The 20,577-nt window shown below is 40.2% G+C and overlaps 1 protein-coding gene across 1 annotated transcript; it reads left to right on the top strand.

Annotated features, from left to right (window-relative positions):
• Nucleotides 1–403: 403 nt before the first annotated feature.
• Nucleotides 404–19,992, top strand: cetn3 (centrin 3). The gene is given in 6 exon segments (XM_067982825.1): nt 404–507; nt 7,081–7,216; nt 12,573–12,687; nt 14,146–14,337; nt 19,514–19,545; nt 19,547–19,992. Coding segments are annotated over 6 exon segments (675 nt in total). The 5' UTR covers nt 404–490; the 3' UTR covers nt 19,730–19,992.
• Nucleotides 19,993–20,577: the final 585 nt, after the last annotated feature.

Below are 20,577 nucleotides of genomic sequence, written 5' to 3'. Positions count from 1 at the left end.
CACCTTGGGACGTTTTACTGTGTTAAAGGCACCATATAAATGCAAGTTGTTGTTGTCCGCATTGTGCCTTTTTGGAATGATCCTTAACTAATGATCCTTGCCTGCAGGAATAAATTTTCCAAGACTCCACCAGCTGCAATGAGCCTGGCAGAAGGAGGGGAGGGTCAGAGGATCAAGTCCGTCGCTGCATTTCCCATTGGTGCGAAAAAGAAGGCAGGATTGGAGCCCAGCCACGCGCCCGCCTGGGTCTCTGGGTAATAAACTGTCAGTCCTCGAGCTCCCACTGACGGTTGCATTGTCGTTAAACATTCTTTTATTGACAGTGCAATTAACCAATAAGCAGCTTGTTGTGCCTATAAGAAAGCGGCAGGTGGTAGAGTCTGCCCAATCGGCGTTGAGGAGAGGCGGGTGGGCGGTGACGGCTGGTTGGTTGGTTGGTTGCCCTGGGCGCCGTGCAGTGCGTGAATCGTGTGACGGTTACGGTGGTGCAATGAGCCTGTCGTTGAGGTAGGTGCTCTGTGCTGCTTGGCGTTGTTGGCACTGGAGCAGTAAATAAAGGTCCCGCTTATTCCTTTCAGAGGGCTCGTGTTAAAACATTTCCTAAAGTGCCTGCCCCTTTAGTTGGCCTGTTTCCCGGGTTCTGCCAAATCCGGGGCTGTTCGCGTCGGATTTCAAACCGACATCTAGGGTCTGACGGGCGGTGTAGCAAACCCTGCAGCTGCCCGCAGTCGGGCGGAGGGAGGGAATCTCGTGGTCTCCCGGACTGTGCCGATGTGGGTTGGGTGGAGTGTCCTAGACTCCCAGACAATAAAAAACAACTTTCATTTATATAGTGCCTTCAACGTAGTGAAAGGTCCCAAGGCATTTCACTGGAGTGCAATCGGACAAAAATTGTTACTGAGCTGAAGAAGGAGACGTTAAGACAGGTGACCAAAAGGCTGGTCAAAGAGGTAGGTTTTAAGGTGTGATTAAAGGAGAGCAGTGGATTAGGGAGGGAATTCCAGTACTTAGGGCCTAGGCAGCTGAATGTATGGCTGCCAATGGTGGGGCAAAGGGAGTGCAGAATGGACAAGAGGCCAGGGTTGGAGGAACGCAGAGTTCTTGGTGTTGTATAATGTTGAGGCGTTTGGGGACTGGGAGCCAATGTAGGTTAGTGAGCACAGGGGTGGGTGATTGGGACTTGGTCAGATTTAAGATAGGGGCAGCAGAGTTTTGGATGAGCTCAAGTTCATGGAGGGTGGAAGATGGGAGGCCAGCCAGGAGAGCATTGGAATTGTCGCATCTGGGGGTAATATCAGCATGGATGAGGGTTTCAGCAGCAGACGAGCTACGACAGGGGCAGGGATGGTCGATTTTACTGGGGTAGAAGTAGGTGAAATTTAATGCAGACAGGTGTAAAGTGCTACACAAGGAAAAATAAATGACTGCAGTCAGACTGCACCTTGACAACTTCATTCAATCCTGGTTACCAAGAAACGAGAGAAATGTTCAAGTGCTGGAGTCAGTGCAGAGAAGAGACTGATCCTGTGTCAGGAGTCTGAGAAAAGACTGGAGAAACTTGTGCTTTTCAACCTGGAAAGGAAGATTCTTAAAGGTGATCTAGGAGGATTATAAGATTAAGAATATAGAAAAAGTTAACTTGGAATATTACTTTAAATTAAACTGGGGAACACTGGTTCGAACTAGAGAAATATAATTTTAAGATAGATATCAGGAAATTCTTCACACAAAGAATGATCAACTGTGGAATAAACTTCCAGATAGAGTACTGGAGGCAAAAAATTAAGAAACAATTTGATGCGACAATGGTGGGGGGTGTTAGGATCTTTCTGGATGGATGAATAAAGGTGGCTGAATGGCCTTCCGCATCCATAATTATCATGTAAACTAGTGTAAGGAGTCTTACAACACCAGGTTATAGTCCAACAGTTTTATTTCCTTACATTTGTCCACCCCAGTCCATCACCGGCATCTCCACATCATGTAAACTAGGAGGACAGTTGTGGTGTTTCACATGGTGAGTTGGAGGATACACTATTTTATAACAGGGGTATTTGTCATGTAGAGGGTGACATCGGGGCCACTGATTTACAATGACTATATCAAGTGCCATCACTTTTCCCATATTGAGTGAAAACTATAAATGAGTGAGCCCTGACTCAGTGATAGCATTCTCTCCTGAGTCGGAATGCCATGAGTTCAAGCCCCATTCCAGGATTTAAGCATATAATCTTCTGATACTCCAGTTCAGTACTGAGGGAGTGCTGCACTGTCAGACGTGCTATTCTTTGGATGAGACATTAAACCGAGGTCCCGTCTGCCCCCTTGGGTATTTGTAAAAAATCCCATGGCACTATTTGAAGAAGAGCAGAAAGTTCTTTGTGTCCTAGCCAACATTTATTGCTGAATCAACAACACTAAAAAGTTAAATGGTCATTTATCTCGTTGTTTGTGGGACCTTGCTGTGTGCAAATTGGCTGCAAAGTTTCCCTACGTTACAATAGTGACCACATTTCAAAAGTAAGTAATTGGCTGTGAAGCAATTGGGGACGTTTTGAGGTTGTGAAAGGTGATCTATAAATGCAAGTTCTTTCTTTCTCATTGCTGGATAGGGGAAATATAATTTAGCTGCTCTGGGGTGATCCTGGATGTTGGTGCAACTGGGGTGGAGGTCCTGGAGTTTTGAGCTGTTGGGATTTGGCAGCATGGGGTGATTCCTTGATGTTGCATTATTTGGGGTAGGGGGGGTGTTGTGAGGAGTCTGGAGCTTGGCAGAATAGTGGAGGGAGAACTTGAGGTTTGGCTTGCTGGTGGATTCTTGGTGACTGTTAGCAGTGAAGGAGTGGGGGCATTCTTCTCAGCATTGGCAGGGGTGTTTTAGGTCTGGCTGCACTGGTTTGTAACATCCCAAGGGATCTCTACAAGCATGAAACTTGGTGTTTTGACTGGTTCTTGTAAGTGTATCTCTCTTGCGCACACTCTCGTGCTTGCTCTTTCTCTTCTCATTTCATTTTAGTCCTAGTGCAGAATTTAAATTCTTCTCTATCCATTTGAATTTTGTTGATTACAGCATGTCTACAAAATACACTTCCATCGAGTGGTGCTTAATTTATCTCCCTCCGTCTTTCCTTGCTTCTGCAGTTTACACGACTTTAAAACAACACGCAGCATTACTTAATCTGCACTTCACGATTCATCCAGTCTTGGGTTTGCCACTGGCTGCTTTTTTTGGCGGAGCCAGGTTTTTGAAATTACTGGTCAGTTGTGTTTTTGCAATAGATACAATATTATTTGGTTTATTTCATACTGCTACTTCAAGTACAGTTAAGAACAAAAACACACTTGTTAGGTGCAGTTTTGCCATCCTGATTTACAGTGAGGTGAATGTCTGCTGTTTTTACTGTTCTCAACTATTGTGTGTGGGGAGATGTTGAACTGAGACCAGGTATCTCTTCCTTAAGGCCAATCATTGCCTTTGTTAGGTTACTTTTGTAGGCTGCCTAAGTCACTGGCCTAGTAATAGCTGCATAGTATAGTCGGATAAGACAGCAGCTAAAGGAGGTAAACAATAAGCTTAAAAGAAAAAGAGCTACATGTAATGTATGGATGGTTATTGGTAATGATCCTCCAGTAAAAGTCTTACTAAATTTAGAAAATTAGTTTGTGGGGCACTTGAACTTTCAGGGAATATAATTCTCATCATGTATAGTATGCTATTATTAATAGCCTTAATCCTGCTTGAGAACTGCAGAATAATTGCCTCTTTATAGCCTTCTATGAACTATATGATTGCAGTTAGTGTCGTAACTGCTAGGTAATCAGTTTGATGAATAAAGTGTGGTGCTCCATGCCCTTTCACATTACATCATTAGAAGCTTACCAGGTAAGGATCTAGAACGTTTGCAAACTTTTTCTATCAATGTTTCAGGATCTTTTTGTGCTGATCAAGATGAAAGACGTGGATGTTCACGTTGAGTTTAATTATGATTTTTTAAGATGAAGAAATACAAGATTCTATATATACATTAGAGGTTTAAAGATGAACTACATTTACCACCAGCTGCAATAGCATATAGCTGTCTAGGGGAGGAGAGTCAGGAAGGGCGAGAGTGCGAATCATCACTATTGTCAGTATAAGTAGTTCCAAGTATGAGTGGCAAGGTAACTTGTACTCTGGTGTTATTTTTGCATTTGAATTCAGTTCATCAACGGTAATACCATGGGAGAAATGGATGAACAAGGCTGAGTAGCTGTGGAAACTGATTTAATTGTTACACTCCTTTGAGTTATGTGATAGTATGAATTGTGTAGAGTTGGTGGAGTGTGGTGGGGGGGGGCGTTCATTTGGGGAAAAATATACCTGTTCTGCTTTAAGAGAAAAGTTGTTTTCTTCATTTACTGATAGTCCAGTTAAAGAATGAAAGGCTGCCCATCTGTAATTACAACAAACTTCTACGGGTGTCCCAAGCATAATTATCTGTACAGTGCTTGTGTTTTAGTGTATGACTAAATATTAGATTGCCATCCAATGCCAAGTGTATGCCAGGGCTTATTTTATTCTTGGGATGGGGGTGGCGGTTGGTGGGCAGCACTGGCAAGGCAGTATTGCCCATCCCTAGTTGCGGTGAGGGCATTAAGTCAACCACGTAGTGTGTTTTGAGTTGCATGTAGGTCACTGCTGGACAAACTCTCCAGCAGTGCTTGGTAGTGTATTGGAAATGGTACAGGACCAGTGACCCAGAGATTGTGTTCAAATCCTTTCATGGCAAATTGTAAAATTGAATTCAATAAATCTGGCAATTTGTTTGCTAGCAGCTGGATTGTCATTCCAAACCCTATTTTTAAAAATTTGTTCATTCACTCTCTGGATATGGGCATTGCTGGCAAGGCTGGCATTTGTTACCCATCCCTAGTTGCCCTTCAGGATGTGGTGGTAGGCCGCTGCCTTGAACTGCTGCAGTCCATTTGGTGACGGTACTCCCACAGTGCTGTTTGTGGGGAGTTCCAGGATTTTGACCCAGCGACGATGAAGGAATAGCAATATAAGTCCAAGTCAGGCTGTTGTGTTCCTATGCACATTGATGTTTTAGATATCCATGACTAATGTTTTGTGTTTGTCTTAATTGTCATTAATTGCTTAATTGAGATCCTCGTTAAAGGTTACGCCTGCTGTGAAGCTGACTCTACAAGTACATGGTGAGATCAGAAACTACCAAGAAATCGCACTGATATCAGTGACTCTTAAGGTGGTTCTTTGGCTTATCACTCCATGCATACCAGATGGATTGAAGGGAGTCACATAGGCTGAGCCTCCACTATTATCTCCCTTTTTTGCTACAAATTCACCTCATCGTTTGGTCCTGGATCTTGCATGTGCTTGGGAGCTCTGAATTATTAAAAAAGGATTGTTTGGACAAACATGTTATAGAACACAAGCTTAAATTACATTGGGGTTTTGCTGTCATTAAAGAAAGACCAGAGTCTGTCACCTCTGCTCAGCATCATCCAGAAGAACTGTGTCAAAGCTAAAGCTGTCATTCATCAGAAATCCCCAGGTATCAACATAAATTAATTGGTACAGATGCCCCTGTATCTTTCAATCAATACCTTTTTTTGAGATTCCCTCTTGAGCCATGTAGAAGCATAATACTGCACTGAAGGAACCCATCACCATATCCTATAGGTTAGCCTGTTGTTCACGATAGAGAGTAGAACAATGTTAATGGGTTTGACATGGCCTTGTGGAAGTCCTCATGGGTTTGCTGAAAAGCATTGTTCTTATCAGTCATCGGCACTAATTCAGAGAGCACAAGTACTGTCAGTCTAAAGTGACTGTAGACTGGAGTACCAGTGAAAGTTGCTCAGAGCCTTGAGGCTGAAATTGCTGTACGTTTGAGTTGGCAATAGTATAATAGTCATTTGTTAAATTTAACATTGTTAAATTTAAGCCCTCACTGTGTAGATTTTGTTCTTTGTGGACCTTATGAATATAATACAATTGCAGTATTAATATACCATTACTGCCCCGTAACAGTAAATTGTAGTAGTTGGTTAATGAAAACGTCTGCATATCTTTGCATTGTCATAACTACAGACTGCCCTGAGGCTGTCCCCAGAACTGTGAAATACTGCTCTAGAAATAATAAGTAACAGTAGAGGCCTGTTTTAAATAATATGGTAGTGAGTAGTAAGGCAGTGATTTAATCAAGGTTTCGATATCCATAAACCACAAGCTGTGCCCCTATGGTTTATGATGTAATCTGAGGCACTTTATTAAATTGTTGTGTTTTTTTAACTTGCTCACAATCATATTATTTGAAATATTGTAGGCTCTTAATTTCAATCCATTGTTCAACCCACTGAGCTCCTCTGGAAGCTTCAGCTGGGTAGGACCATAGAAATGTTTCTTGGATTTGCTGATTTTTTTTTTAAAAAGGCTAAATGAAAATATATTGGATTATTTCTCTTTACAGATACTGACATGCTGTATATTTCCAGCATTTTCTGTTTATTTTAGATTTCCAGTATTAGCAGTTTTGAAAATTTATTTGTACTGGTTTATTTATCTTTAATTGGATTTTGACTTTTAGCAAAATTGTGGTTGACCACTAATTCCTTCACTTGGATTTATTGTACAGACATTCTACATGAATCCTACCTAGCAACTATTTTAAAACCTTTCTTCCCATGAATGATCCGAAATGTCTGCTTAAATATAAGGTCAATGTGTCTGTTTTTGTACATGATTATATGTATGCAAAAAAAAAATCAGCTGTATTGACTATAGGGTTGACTCATTGCTAATTTCACAAATTTAGATTTTGGTTAAATAGCTGATCACTGTAGATAAATCAGGGGGGATAAAGGGGGAGGCAATAAGACTTTTTTAGAAATCAAATGATGCGCAATGGATACTGAACTTCAAAAAGCAATTAATTTTGTATAAGTGTTTTGCAATGCTTTGATGTGGAAGGTATAAATACTGATGTGGCTCAAGCTTTAGTTTTGAGCAGCCATTTTTCAAAATATTTTTTAAAAAATACCTTTTTTGAGTTTAATTTTTGTTACCTTGTCTTTCAGAACAGAGCTTGCCATAGACAAGACAAAAAGGAAAAAGCGACGAGAATTGACAGAAGAACAGAGACGGGAGATTAAGGAAGCATTTGACTTATTTGATACAGATAAAGATAAAGCAATAGATTATCATGAACTGAAGGTGCATTTTGGTTTGAATCAATACTTGACAGCTGAATACTGTGTGCATTTTTAAGTACTGTAACTTTATTACTTTTCAACTGTTTGACTTGCTGATTTATCTACAATAATCAGCTAGTTGTCTTCAGACAGTTGGTAATTATATAGCCTGCTGTGGGACATGCATGTTGTAGAGTTAAGCTAACTGAGAATTTTATAGCAGCCCTGCAGGAAGCACTTGCTGCTCATTCTTGTAGTAATACTAGAAAAGTAAATGCACAGGTGATCAATAGCAAGAGAGTATTATCTGACAATGTCATACTGATGAATTTACCAATAACTAGCTGCCTGCATTTTCAGCATAAGCAAATATTTGTGGTGAAACAAATACATATGTCTTTGGGACAGGTAGTTCAGATGCATAAGTATTAACATGGGTTTGAACTACAAAGAAATTGGGTTAGTTACATAGACAACAGCATGCTTTGCAATCACTGTACTCTGGTCATTTCTGACTAGGGAAGAGTGAGCAAGCTGTGCTTTGGATGTCCAAACAGAAATTGAATTAACTCTTACTAGTCTAGTAAAATCAAACACATAGGACTTTGGACATCAATGGAATCTTTGGGGGTGGGGGTTGGAACCTGAAAGCAATACAATAAGAGCATAGTTATGCATACACAGTACTCATTGTCTATGAGCTTATTCAAAACATTGTTGCTACCAGCTTCTTCTAACCATTATGGTTCAGGGCTCTCGCTGTGCTTCATTGGCAATAAGGCCCATGCTATTAAGGAGTACCTTTACGTTGTTCTGAGCCTGCCACGTGGTGTCTTCAATGTTGGTGGTGAATGCTCTGGCAGGGTCAGACTTGAGGTGTCCATACCAAAGAAGTTGGTAACAAGCCACCGACTGGGGCAATGATAGTTGATTAGGAAGTTTGCATGCAGTCTGATTTTTGTCCTGAGACTTAACCTTTAGTATGCGAAGCGATCTAGAATCAAATCCCATCGATTTGAATATTCATTACTTTTGGTATGTACCCATGTTTCTGAGCCATATTTAAATATGGATATTACTAATGCATTATAGAGTTGTACTTTGATGTTGCAACTTGTTTGCACTTGCAAGCTCCCATATATAGAAATCAATGTGCCTACAGCCGTCAGGAAAAGAGTCCCCAGTGGGGGAAACAGTGCTACATAAGAGAATTATCACTGATTCTGCTCTCTTGGATGGACCATCGTATGTTATAAAGGTGGTTGGAATGATAATGTCCTAGCAATTGCACTTTTGTCTTGTTCCAGCTGATTGGAAGAACAAGTCTGGATGCCTCTTGGTCAGCAATTTGTAGGGGTTTGGTGAGAGTGTCCACGGTTTCAGCCAAGACTGCTATATTATCAGCAAAGTCCAGAACTGTATACATATAGTCTTTGTTTAGGCTGGTCCCACAATCATTTTTTTTTCTTTTGACTTATGATTTAGTCAACACCTGGCAAGAATAAGGTTAGAGTGAGAACACAGCCCTGACATACTCTGGTATTAAACTCGAAAGGCTAAGAAAGCTTTTGTTAAGATGGAGCTGGTTGCTTGTGGGCATAAAGCTCCAGGATTAATACAATTTCTAGGTATCCCTACCAAAATTTATAACAGGAGCCACAGGCACACTTCAGTAAGCCAGAGCATTTTTTCAAATCTATGTAGGTTCATTGCATTCGTGTTGTTTCTCTGACCCCTGCTGTAGTCTAAATATCTGTTCAGTGGTGGACCTATATTTTGTGAAGTCAGCCTCTTTGTGGCGTTTGTCTCCTGAGAGGTCTTGATGTGAGCAAGTGGCACCTCAAGAGAATACTTTAACCACTTGACAGTGGGTAATATCCCTGTAGTTGCTGCAGTCTGTTTTGGATCCCTTGTCTTGGCGGCACCGGTGAGGAATAGTTTCATCAGTCCATACCTATGTAAGTAGCTGGTGCAAGTGACTTTTGTATAGTGCCTTCATCTTTCTGGAGTGTTGCCACATATGCTGGGTGCTTTTCTATTCTTCAGTTTGACAAAGCCTTTTTTAATCTCGAGGTTGGGGGGGAATCGCTAGATATCTGTCAATTCATGCATTTTTTGGCTCTATTGATTAACTCCTGGGTGTGGATGTGAGCAGCTCTTGGGTGTACTGTCGCCATCACTCTTTTTGGTCATTACAATCGATCAACAGGTCTTCCATTGGCAGCTGCTATTTTTTTCTGCAGTCTCTTCACTATTGAAGTGAGGTGAGAGTGACTGCCCTTGACATCAAGGTAGCATTTCACTGAGTGTGGCACCAAGGAGCCCTTGTAAAATTGAAGTCAATGGGAATCGGGGGGAAAACTCTCCAGTGGCTGGAGTCATATCTTGCACAAAGGAAGATGGTAGTGGTTGTTGGAGGCCAATCATCTCAGCCCCAGGGCATTGCTGCAGGAGTTCCTCAGGGCAGTATCCTAGGCCCAACCATCTTCAGCTGCTTAATCAATGACCTTCCCTCCATCATAAGGTCAGAAATGGGGATGCTCGCTGATGACTGCACAGTGTTCAGTTCCATTCGCAACCCCTCAAATAGTGAAGTAGTCCGAGCCCACATGCAGCAAGACCTGGACAACATCCAGGCTTGGGCTGCTAAGTGGCAAGTAACATTCGTGCCAGGCAATGACCATCTCCAACAAGAGAGAGTCTAACCACCTCCCCTTGACATTCAACGGCATTACCATCGCCGAATCCCCCACCATCAACATCCTGGGGGGGTCACCATTGACCAGAAACCTAACTGGACCAGCAATATAAATACTGTGGCTACAAGAGCAGGTCAGAGGCTGGGTATTCTGCGGCGAGTGACTCACCTCCTGACTCCCCAAAGCCTTTCCACCATCCACAAGGCACAAGTCAGGAGTGTGATGGAATACTCTCCACTTGCCTGGATGAGTGCAGCTCCAACAACACTCTAGAAGCTCGACACCATCCAGGATAAAGCTGCCCGCTTGATTGGCACCCCATCCACCACCCTAAACATTCACTCCCTTCACCACCGGCGCACTGTGGCTGCAGTGTGTACCATCCACAGGATGCACTGCAGCAACTTGCCAAGGCTTCTTCGACAGCACCTCCCAAACCCGCGACCCCTACCACCTAGAAGGACAAGAGCAGCAGGTACATGGGAACAACACCACCTGCACGTTCCCCTCCAAGCCACACACCATCCCGACTTGGAAATCTATCGCCGTTCCTTCATTGTCGCTGGGTCAAAATTCTAGAACTCCCTTCCTAACAGCACTGTGGGAGACCCTTCACCACACTGACTGCAGCGGTTCAAGAAGGCAGCTCACCACCACCTTCTCGAGGGCAATTAGGGATGGGCAATAAATGCTGGCCTCGCCAGCGACGCCCACATCCCATGAACGAATTAAAAAAAAAAATTGCATGTGTTTTTTGGGTATTGTTGTGTTGCTGTTTCTCCTCCTCTGATAGTCCTGTCAGGTAGGCCTCCTAGTCTCTCTTAATGGCACTTTTTCTGTCGTCTTAACTCCTGAACTGCAGAACCTGGTTGAGTTTTGTCTTCCTACAGTGCTCGACCAGGTTGAACATCTCCACTTGTAGCGCCTAGTCTACCTCCTAGGACGTCTTCTGCAAAGTTGATCTCAAAGTGGCCCAGCCTGTGTCCACGTCACTGGTGGGTTGTGCCAGTGCCTGAAAATAGTTGGACAGTTCAAATTTAAAATTATATCTTACTGATGGTGAATTGAGTTTCTTGACATCAGCCTGTTTGATGGCTGAACCTCTGGGGAGATCAGAATTTCTTTTCAATTTCAGAGCTACACAAGCTACAAGATAGTGGTCGGAGTTGCCATTCTCGGCACTTCTGAAGATCCAGAGATTATCGACTACATGCCAACGAATGCTTGTAATAATGTGGTCTCTTTCTTTCTCCATCGTTGCTGTACCACATGTATCTGTGGATGTCTTTTCTGGGAAAAATGGTGCCTCCTATCCTGAGGCCATGGGCAGCACAGATGTCAACAAGTTGCTCACCATTGTCAATTTGTTGTCTGTGGTCAGGTGCACCAGTGATCTTAGCCAAGTTTGATCTATCTGCTCCTACATCAGCATTAAAGTCTCCTAATAGGAAGAACAGGACCCACTGGGATGCTAATGTGTTGGCTGCCTAGTGACATCTATAAAACTCATTGTTACTGGAGTCTTCCACATCTGTTGGAACATGTGCTACTATTAATCATAAATATCCATATTTATGAACAAAATAATCTGTAAGAAGGTGTTCATTTACTGATTTCTAACTGATGAGTGCTTTGGATCTATGGCAAGAGTTACAATTTGGAGATGTTATCCATCATGGCTGTTTGAGTGAGTTCTGCCCAGAACACCTAAAGGCCTTCTGTACTAACTGAGATGTACTAGTGTCCGCGACAGAAGGATCACTCTGCCTTAATGGCAGAACGCCTGAATATTCCATGTGCCTGTCTGTATGCCTGAGTCACGTCAGTTGTCACCAGCTCTGTGCAGACCTTTCCACCTTGGTTGAACTTACGTAGCATAGCTCTGTGCTTCTTCACTGGCCATTTCCCGTTCAGTGTTACTAGAGGTGTGACGAGCTATCCTACCTGAAAACCTCAGGCAGCACAACACTAATGATTTATGTATGTATTTTTATTGTTAAAGGTTCAATAACATTTCAAGACTAGTTTATAAGCTTCAATTTTTGATTTCCTAAAACTGGAAAAAGAAAACAGTCACAGTAATGTTTTTCAAAAATGAATACAGAAAAATTGGACTAGTGCTCGTTTTTGAGTTGGGACATTTTATAGGAGCAGAGCATGATTGTTCTGCCTTCTCCAATATATGATGGAATTGCGGACTATAACCAACATTTGGAAAGTTGATAGAATGTAGGTTGGGCAAAGGTAATTTTGCTCAAGACTCTTTAAATCCAATGGTTATTAATTAAGGTATTTGTGTTGTGTGTGTTAATTGCATTTATTTTACTATTGTACAAAAAGTCTCCAATCTTTGGGCCATGGTACAATACAGAATATGTGCCACATTACAGATTACAATACTTAGATATATTTGTTGAAGGTTATATGGTTACATATTTGGGTGGGATTATGTGAGAGTATGGGTTATTCCTACTTGGGGCATTGCTTATGGGGTGGAGGATTCATTGTACATTTAGGTTGAGGCTGTGGTAGGCACCTATTGTGTTTTTTAACTTCTCAATTGTACAGTATGCTAGAATAATGGGAAAATAAAGATGGTCAATGTAATGTCATAAAATTAAATGTTTAGAATTATCATTTTTAATAGAATTCTTTGTCTATTTTCTACTGTTCTGTTAGGTTGCGATGAGAGCGCTGGGTTTTGATGTAAAGAAGGCTGATGTATTGAAGATACTGAAAGATTATGATCGGGATGGCACTGGCAAAATCTCCTTTGAGGACTTCAATGAAGTTGGTAATTATGTTCACAATTATTGTTTTCTGTTGCTTAAATCTTTATGTACAGATGTTTTAAATTGTAACCAGGTGGAGAGCTCGGGTTTAAACTCTAGGCAGGCAAGATTACAGAATGTTCACATTTCATATTTCTCTTGTACTTCGATTATGCACTGCTCAAGTTTGGCACAGGGTGTTGATACTCTAGTACACTGCAATACAGCACTGCCTATAGGAATTATTGTAAGACTGAAGGATAAATGTTTAGGAAAAACATTATTTTAAGCAATCAATTAATCACTCAAGATGACTACTGTCATTCTGCTGAACTGTATCACAGGGTAGTAGAATGTGCATTCTACTTTATTATTCCCCAGCTACTGAATCATATTTCCTGTCTCACCAGTTGGATCTTTCTGTGTTATGGTTGACCTATGAGGCTGTTGCCAGATCTGGTCTGGAACCAGTCACTAAAAATGGGAAGAATTTTCTCTAATTTTGGAGCTCTTTTGTGGGCCATTTTGGGCACAATTTGTATCTCACCACTCGGTACGTTGATGCTACAAGTGCCCAATAACGCTACATTGTAACTCCCTCATGAGTTCTTGATCTTTTTGAGAGGTACCAAGTGGATACAGGAAAGAAAGTCAGTCTTTTGCTCTTGCAAAATAGGGTCGGGGAGGGGGGAATACTTTGAATGTAAAATTATTTTTTTCTCCCAAATTTCCCCTTTATTTAAACTTCCAGTATTTTGACCTACAGAAAATATAGTTGCCCATTGTTCTAATGGTCTAAAAATTTGCATCAAATTGATTTGTGATTTAGGTTTATTAATGAAGACTGACCAAGAGCTGGAAAGTGGGATTAGGCTGGATACGTCTTTTTTTGGCCAACACAGACCTGATTGGCTGAACGGCCTCCTGTGCCATAAATTTCTAGATCAAATTGTTTTTAAGGAGATTATGCAATTGTTGTCTTACCAGTTTCCTGGTCTTCATCCACTGTGTGTCCAAGAGTACTGCTGTTGGGAAGAACTTGGCAGTGTGAGGGATTAAGTCTCTCTTCCGCCTCTCCAGTGGCATAGGATGTTGGCACTCCAGTACACTGAAATACAGTACTGCTTATAGAAATTATTGTAAAAGTTTGCCAGCTGAGCAGGTGACACCAGTTGCTTGTGTATTGTGCAAGATTTAGCTAGTCTTACATTCTGATGTACTGTAGCAAAATGTAATGCTTTATCAACTAATGTAGATTACCTTAGGTTTGTACCTTAATTCAATAGTTTTTCCCCACAGTTGACCATAGGTTTCAGAGATGAGACTGATAAATCTTTAAACCTTGCAAGCCCACACTTGAAACTATAAAGTTCAAATCCTTCCTTTTTAACAGACTTTTTATTGTACTAAAATTGGTCTTGTATTTAATTTTATATGAAATATGCTGTATTCTATTAGATGTATATATTTTTTCTGATTAGTGACCAATTGGATTTTGGATAGAGATCCACAAGAAGAGATGCTAAAAGCATTCAAACTGTTTGATGATGATGACTCTGGTAAAATCAATCTTCGAAATTTGCGTCGTGTTGCGAGAGAGCTTGGTGAAAACATGACTGATGAAGAGCTACGTGCAATGATTGATGAATTTGATAAGGATGGAGATGGAGAAAGTAAGTGATTGTTGAATTTTTAAATAAGTCACTGTACAGTAATTTTGTTTAAGCAATACAGATAACTTTTACCAACTGAGCAAATGACACTAGATGTCTGCATTTTGCATGATTGTTAATCTTTCGTTCAGTCTGATATATTCTGGCAAGATGCAGAACTTGCATTGTTTTCTGATTTTTATCATAGTTTATGGCAAATAGCATTTTTCATTGAAGGTGCAAGGTTGTGATTTATATTAATTTTATTGGAAACGTTTATTTAGCATATTAGTGACTAGTGAGAGAGTTAGCAGAGGTTAGATAATGCTTCAAAATCATTTTTGAAGTATTTGACATCTCATATGAGGAGCCCATAAATTAAAAAAAATTCACACTATAAACACTACAGCCTATCAATCATGACACCACTGCAGATTTCTTCTGCAGTTTTTGTGAATAGAACTAAATAGTTGGTAAACCTAAGAAAATAAAGTGGCTCAAATGTACTCTGCCATGGTATGAGAACAGGGTTCATTTCCTTAAGATCTTTAACTCTGCTATGCTTTTGGGGGGCTGCTGAGCTGAGGCCAATGGCTGCCTTGTTTTTGACCCCTCTTATAAGATTACTGTGGTAAAATCATAGAAGTGATAGTACATGAGAGAGCCTTGAGATTGAACAGTTGCTAGCTCAACTGGTATTATCTACTCTAATCCCTTTTCCCTGCACTTTTCCTGAATCCTATTATGTTCACTTTCAAATAATATTGTAGTTTCTGCCTCAATAGCCAATTGTGGTGAAAAATTCCATGTTCTAATAATCTGTGAAATTCTCACTTCTTCTTCTTATAATCCTGACTATGCTTTCTTGTTAATGATTTGCCAACCAATGAATACAATCTTTCACTATTTACCCTCTCTGAACTTCTCATAGTTAGGAAAGCTTTGATCCCCTTAACCTAGGTTTTTTTTTAAAAAGCCTCTTTTTTCTTCTTCACATAACATCTAATTCCTGGTACCACTCTAGCTCTAATATTCTTCTTAAAATTGGGTGCCCATAACTGCATACAATCTCAATTAGGGCCTGACATTTCTTTGCTTTTATATTCAGTGCTCATAATTTCATTTCACTGTTACTATTTTTTTTCCCTACCTGCATTGCTACCTTTTTAAAAAGCTTTGGGGAAGACATTGGTATGAGTTGCACCTGTTTTCTGGGTTTTGATCTGTGCCAGCAGCATGCCCTCCGCCACATTGGACTGTGGTGTTTTTGTGTACCTGGTTTTGCCAGAAATCAGCATTGGACCAATTTAAATATGCAGAGGAGAGCACTGCACCTGTTTCAGGGCCCTTCTGCAAAATTTGTGAAAAACTATGTGGAATATAATGCTGTGCATGCTCTGACTAGTTTTTCCAGTTCCATAGCAGCCTAATCAGTGGTCCTTAAAGGGACTTTCTCTCCTGTGGAGCCTTCCACAGTACTACTGCTTGCCACTGCTATCCTGCACTCTTTCTCCCCCTGCGTTTTCCTCTGGTTTTCCACCTCCCAGGACTTACCTGAGGGCTGCTTGTGATGAGGCAAATGCCCCAAATTTGATTCCTGTCATCTGGTGAACTGTCTCGAGCCCCTGAAAATGGGCCCGAAGCAATTTCTACCCCTTTGTGTCTAGATCTCGTGATTAACAGAATGGAACATTTAAAATGTAATCCTGTAGAGTGGAAACTTGGCATTGGTACTGTTGGAGGTACCAAAAGCCAATTAGGGAGGTAATTTCACTGGAGATCTCTGACTGAAACTTACTGATGTCCCACTCCACCTATAAGCATTAGAAGTGTAATTTTGTCATTGCTGTCCTGTACAGACCTTTCAGCAAAATAGAGGAAAATTTACAACCCGACTGGAAGTCTGAAAAGACATTGTGGTATCTGGATGGACACTTTTCTTTGTTGAATCACCTGCCTCCTTCTGTGGTGTAAAATTTAGTGATTTACGCCACCAATTAGAAATCAGCTATTGAATCTGATGCCTTTGTGGTCTGTACAAAAGTGGAAACTTAACCTCCTGAGCTATTTGTATAGCTAAGGCTTGAGCTTTAAAACAAATATTCAAAGTAGGCTTTGCCCAGTTTAGAGCAATACCACCCTTTGGATATAGAGTGTAATCTTGCTTACTCTGTCAGGTTTATTTTGCCCTTTTCAGGTTATTGTATTAAAAAGTCTCTGCACTGCATCAGCACCAAAGGTGCACTAATAAGGAAACATTAATATGACCTGACAAAAGAACCCACTGCAATAATGCTTTGAAGATTTCTCTCTCTCCCAATTAACCACATTCTTATGGTGTTTGATAACCATTTGTATCTGATTGCCCACCCTGGACAAAATAACTTTGTTTTTAAAAATAAAATTACTTCAATATAAATGTTTGCTTTTATTCTTCAATTGAAGCTGCCAATCCTGTAGTTTAACCTGATAGTCCCATGGAGTATTCTTCTGTAGGGTGTAGTACTCTGTGCCCTGGCTCAAGTATCTTTAATTCCAGTACTATTTCATATTGATCCTAGTTTCATTACTACTGTGACTGTGGCATCTGATGCCAGACACTTTTTGCTGAAGGAATGCTTGTAACTGTGGAAACTTAAATTGATAACTAGTAAAAACACTCAAAAATTAAAATAGAAGTTGCCAGGAAAGGGGTGGGGGAAAAGTGAGAAAATTTGGGGCTCTGATTGATCCAGACAAAATTGTAAGCTAATGCAAAAATGAGCTCAAACTGTGGAGATGGTACATAAAGAAACAGAAGAATGTGACTAAGAAAAATGTGAATATAAAAGGAAGTTAATAGAAAATTAAAAATAAAAGATGGAAAAATTCAAGAAAAAGAAATAATACAGAATGCTAAATATTTCCATTCCTTTTTTTTCGTGAGTAAATTAACATTTGGCTATTACATTAAAATAAAATGACTTGCTTCTCTTTCTATAACTATTAAAGTTCACCAGTTTTGGATTTCACCATTTAAAAAAAATGAAGTTTAACCCACAATTGTAACATTTATTCACTAAGGATTTGTTGCCTCACAACTGTAAAGATATTTTGTTCTAGGCAATATAACAATGATCATTGTGGCATATGGATGGTCATGTCGTTGCTTTGTACTCTTGTGTGTTCAATGTGTGCTAGGCACACGTAAAGACACTCCTGTATGTTGCTGCATAATTGTTGCTATTCAGCTGAATGGACTGCAACGATTGCATTGTGTGCGCGTGCGCGCCTTGGTCTCCGGCGACGCCCTATGTACCATGTCGCAGGCTGCCATTACAGCCTCCCCTGTTGAGCTGCTGCAACGGCACCACTGGCGAGGGGATGCAATTCCATTTATAGGTGTGGCAATAGTAAGTTGTAATGGAACCCTAACAATAAGGACAGAAAGTGTGACTTTAAAATGGGGATTGAATTATATATCTGTGCCCTGGTCCAATTATCCCCTGCCCTCTAACTGAAGGCTACACCTGGTCTTTAATCCCCACGTGCAACACCATGGGAAATCAACAAGTATAATTGTACAACTTTTTTATTGAGGAAAATTTTTTTATAATCAGTGAACAACCAGAAACCAACACACAAATAACCAATCAAATGCCTCTAGGGTTTAGTCCTTGCTGGCTCCTTAGCCATCCAATTATATACTCAAAATGTATACAACAGAGTTATAGTTGTGGGGGAAAAAAACACTAATACTTGCTCACAAACATATCCTTCCCATCAACTGCCTCAAACAACATTTCCTAGCTCAGGCCCTTTTGAGCCTGTCTTCTGCTTTTCCTGGAGCTTGAATCCTTAAGCTGGCTTTGATCCTGATATTTTATGGGCTCCTGTGCACATGATCAGAACTTTCTTTATTGCTGCCGCCCAGTAACAAAATTGTAATATACAACAACTCTCGGGATATCTACCTTGCGAAACAACATTTTGAATTTTTTTTTGAAAGATGCCTGTGACTGTCAAGTGGATATGGGTTACAGCCAGCTCTGATCCTGAGCTTAAGGGCTTGGCATCCTACAACAGAAACCCAGCTCCAACCCTGAGGTAGTGGAGGACAGTCAGGATCTATTTGGGCATAGGCCACAGGTGGGTGGTGAGGAGGAAGGACTTGCCAAATCACCAGGAGGCATGTAGAAACATTGCTTCAAACTCTCTTCCAATTCCAGCCTGAAATTTTTACCCAATTCCACATTTGAGCCCTCAACTTCCCATTTTCTCTCTTGCAAGTGTTCCAGTAGTTGCTGGACAGTCTTACTTGCCTTACTGTCTACCTTGGGCTTACAAAGGAGAATAGAAATTTACTTCACTGGTAGAGAAATATGTATGACAGCCAGACAGAGATTGGCAGACATACTGAAGAGCTGAGAAAGAAATTTGCATAAAGACTGAGGTAAGGAAATGGGTCACCATAATGAAAAACATGTATGACTTGGAGAGATAGTGTGTGTGATACAAATAATTAGAAATTAAGAAAGATGAATGAGACCATTGCAGGCTGAAAGAGAATTTATTTTTCTGTCATGCCAATTTTTAAAAATTGGCTTTCTTGTTTTTGGGAGTTAGTCTAGTTACCTTTTTTGTTTAGGTATTCCCATGTCACACCCTATTGGCCTCAGCCAATGCTGCACTGTAACTTGATTCCTCAGAAGTACGTAACAAATGCCTCCAGTTTTTCATTGTGTGATGAGTTCCTGATCTCATTAGGATCAAATGTACACAATGATTGGGGAGAATCAGTGTCCTGCAGTCTCTGATACAGCATGTAGCCTCAATGTGCTGTGCTAGAACAATCCCTTCTTGTTCAAATTGAAATAAAATGTGAAGTTTATATCCCTCTTGGTGACCTTGTGATAGGAGACTATTGTCCCCAAAAATTGTCTGAATCATAGTATTATAACAGCTTCATGACCATTGGAGTATATGGAAAGTGAGAGCAGAGATGTGACAAACAGCAAGAAAATGCAAAATAAAAATGAACTATGATTAAATAATTTACCACTTGTAACCATGCATGGTGCATCATGGCTGGATTTATGTTACTAGATGGCAAGAACATTATAGCTAGTCTGGATGGTTGTTAAAATCTCTTGATTATCTGTTAGTTTTTATTTGTTACAAAAGTTGTCAAATCACACATGTATTTTATTGCCCTTAGTTAACCAGGAAGAATTCATTGCTATTATGACTGGAGACATCTAACCTTTATGGAAAAATTACTGCAGAAGTTTTGAACAATTTCTTGATGTCATGGCTTTTAAGTTGTCCCTGCCCAAGCACCGCAAAAGAGGAAAAAAAGCAGAGAATGTTGAGGATTGTTATTCAATATTCTCAGTATAAAACCAAACAAAAATGTATTGAATACTGTTTCTGAAAGAAAGAACTTTGAATTTAACTTTTGTCATTAGTCCCAGAATTGTTGTATATTTGTTTTAGTAATTTGTATTTGTAAATTGTTTAAAGACCCAATAAAGTATTAAATGTAATTATAACTGTTATATTTACTGTTACCCGTAGCATAAACATGTTTCACTCAGTCCATTCCTATTGATATTTTGATACTGTTTCAATATAATTAATGCTACTGTGGAGTATGCTGCAGGTAGTCTTTCATGAATAAAAATGATTCATAACTTACATGTACCAAAGTTTGTAATTTATTATGTAAATTTTGTACTCCAGGTGAGGTAGGTTGGAAAATGGAGCATTTTCCACTTGGATACCAAATGCTGTTGTCATTAAACAATTTAAGTTGGATACAGAGCAAAGTTCCCTTTTACTCTAGCCCATTGATGTGCCTCAACCCCAAGCTTGTGCACCACTGAAGTTTTTTCCATTTCCAGAGTAAAATTACCAAATTAAATCCTCTAAGAATTGGATTGAGACTACTCTAGCTCATTTCACAAGATTAGTACTGATGAGGAAGGACATTCAACATTCAGTTGTTTATTATAATTTCAATGTTTTTGCCTTCACCCCTATTTTATCTGGAAGTCCATTCCATGTATTATCACTCTGCGTGAAGAACTTTGATAGTTAATTTGACCTTTACTAATTTGGGCTTATGTCTCCTTGTCCTACACCTGGAATTTTAATTTAAAGTAGTAGTCAGGATTTACCTTTCATTCCACATAGGACCTTTACAGCCAGTAGACAGACTTATTTGTAACATCCTAGGTTTGAACTCTGGTCCCAAAGGTGAAAAGCCAGTGTCTTAAATCT

This window comes from Heptranchias perlo, chromosome 4 (genome assembly GCF_035084215.1).
Source record: "Heptranchias perlo isolate sHepPer1 chromosome 4, sHepPer1.hap1, whole genome shotgun sequence".
NCBI classification, from domain to species: domain Eukaryota; kingdom Metazoa; phylum Chordata; class Chondrichthyes; order Hexanchiformes; family Hexanchidae; genus Heptranchias; species Heptranchias perlo.
The sequence above is the reverse complement of the archived record's forward strand: the minus strand, read 5'-3'. Positions and strand labels throughout refer to the sequence as shown.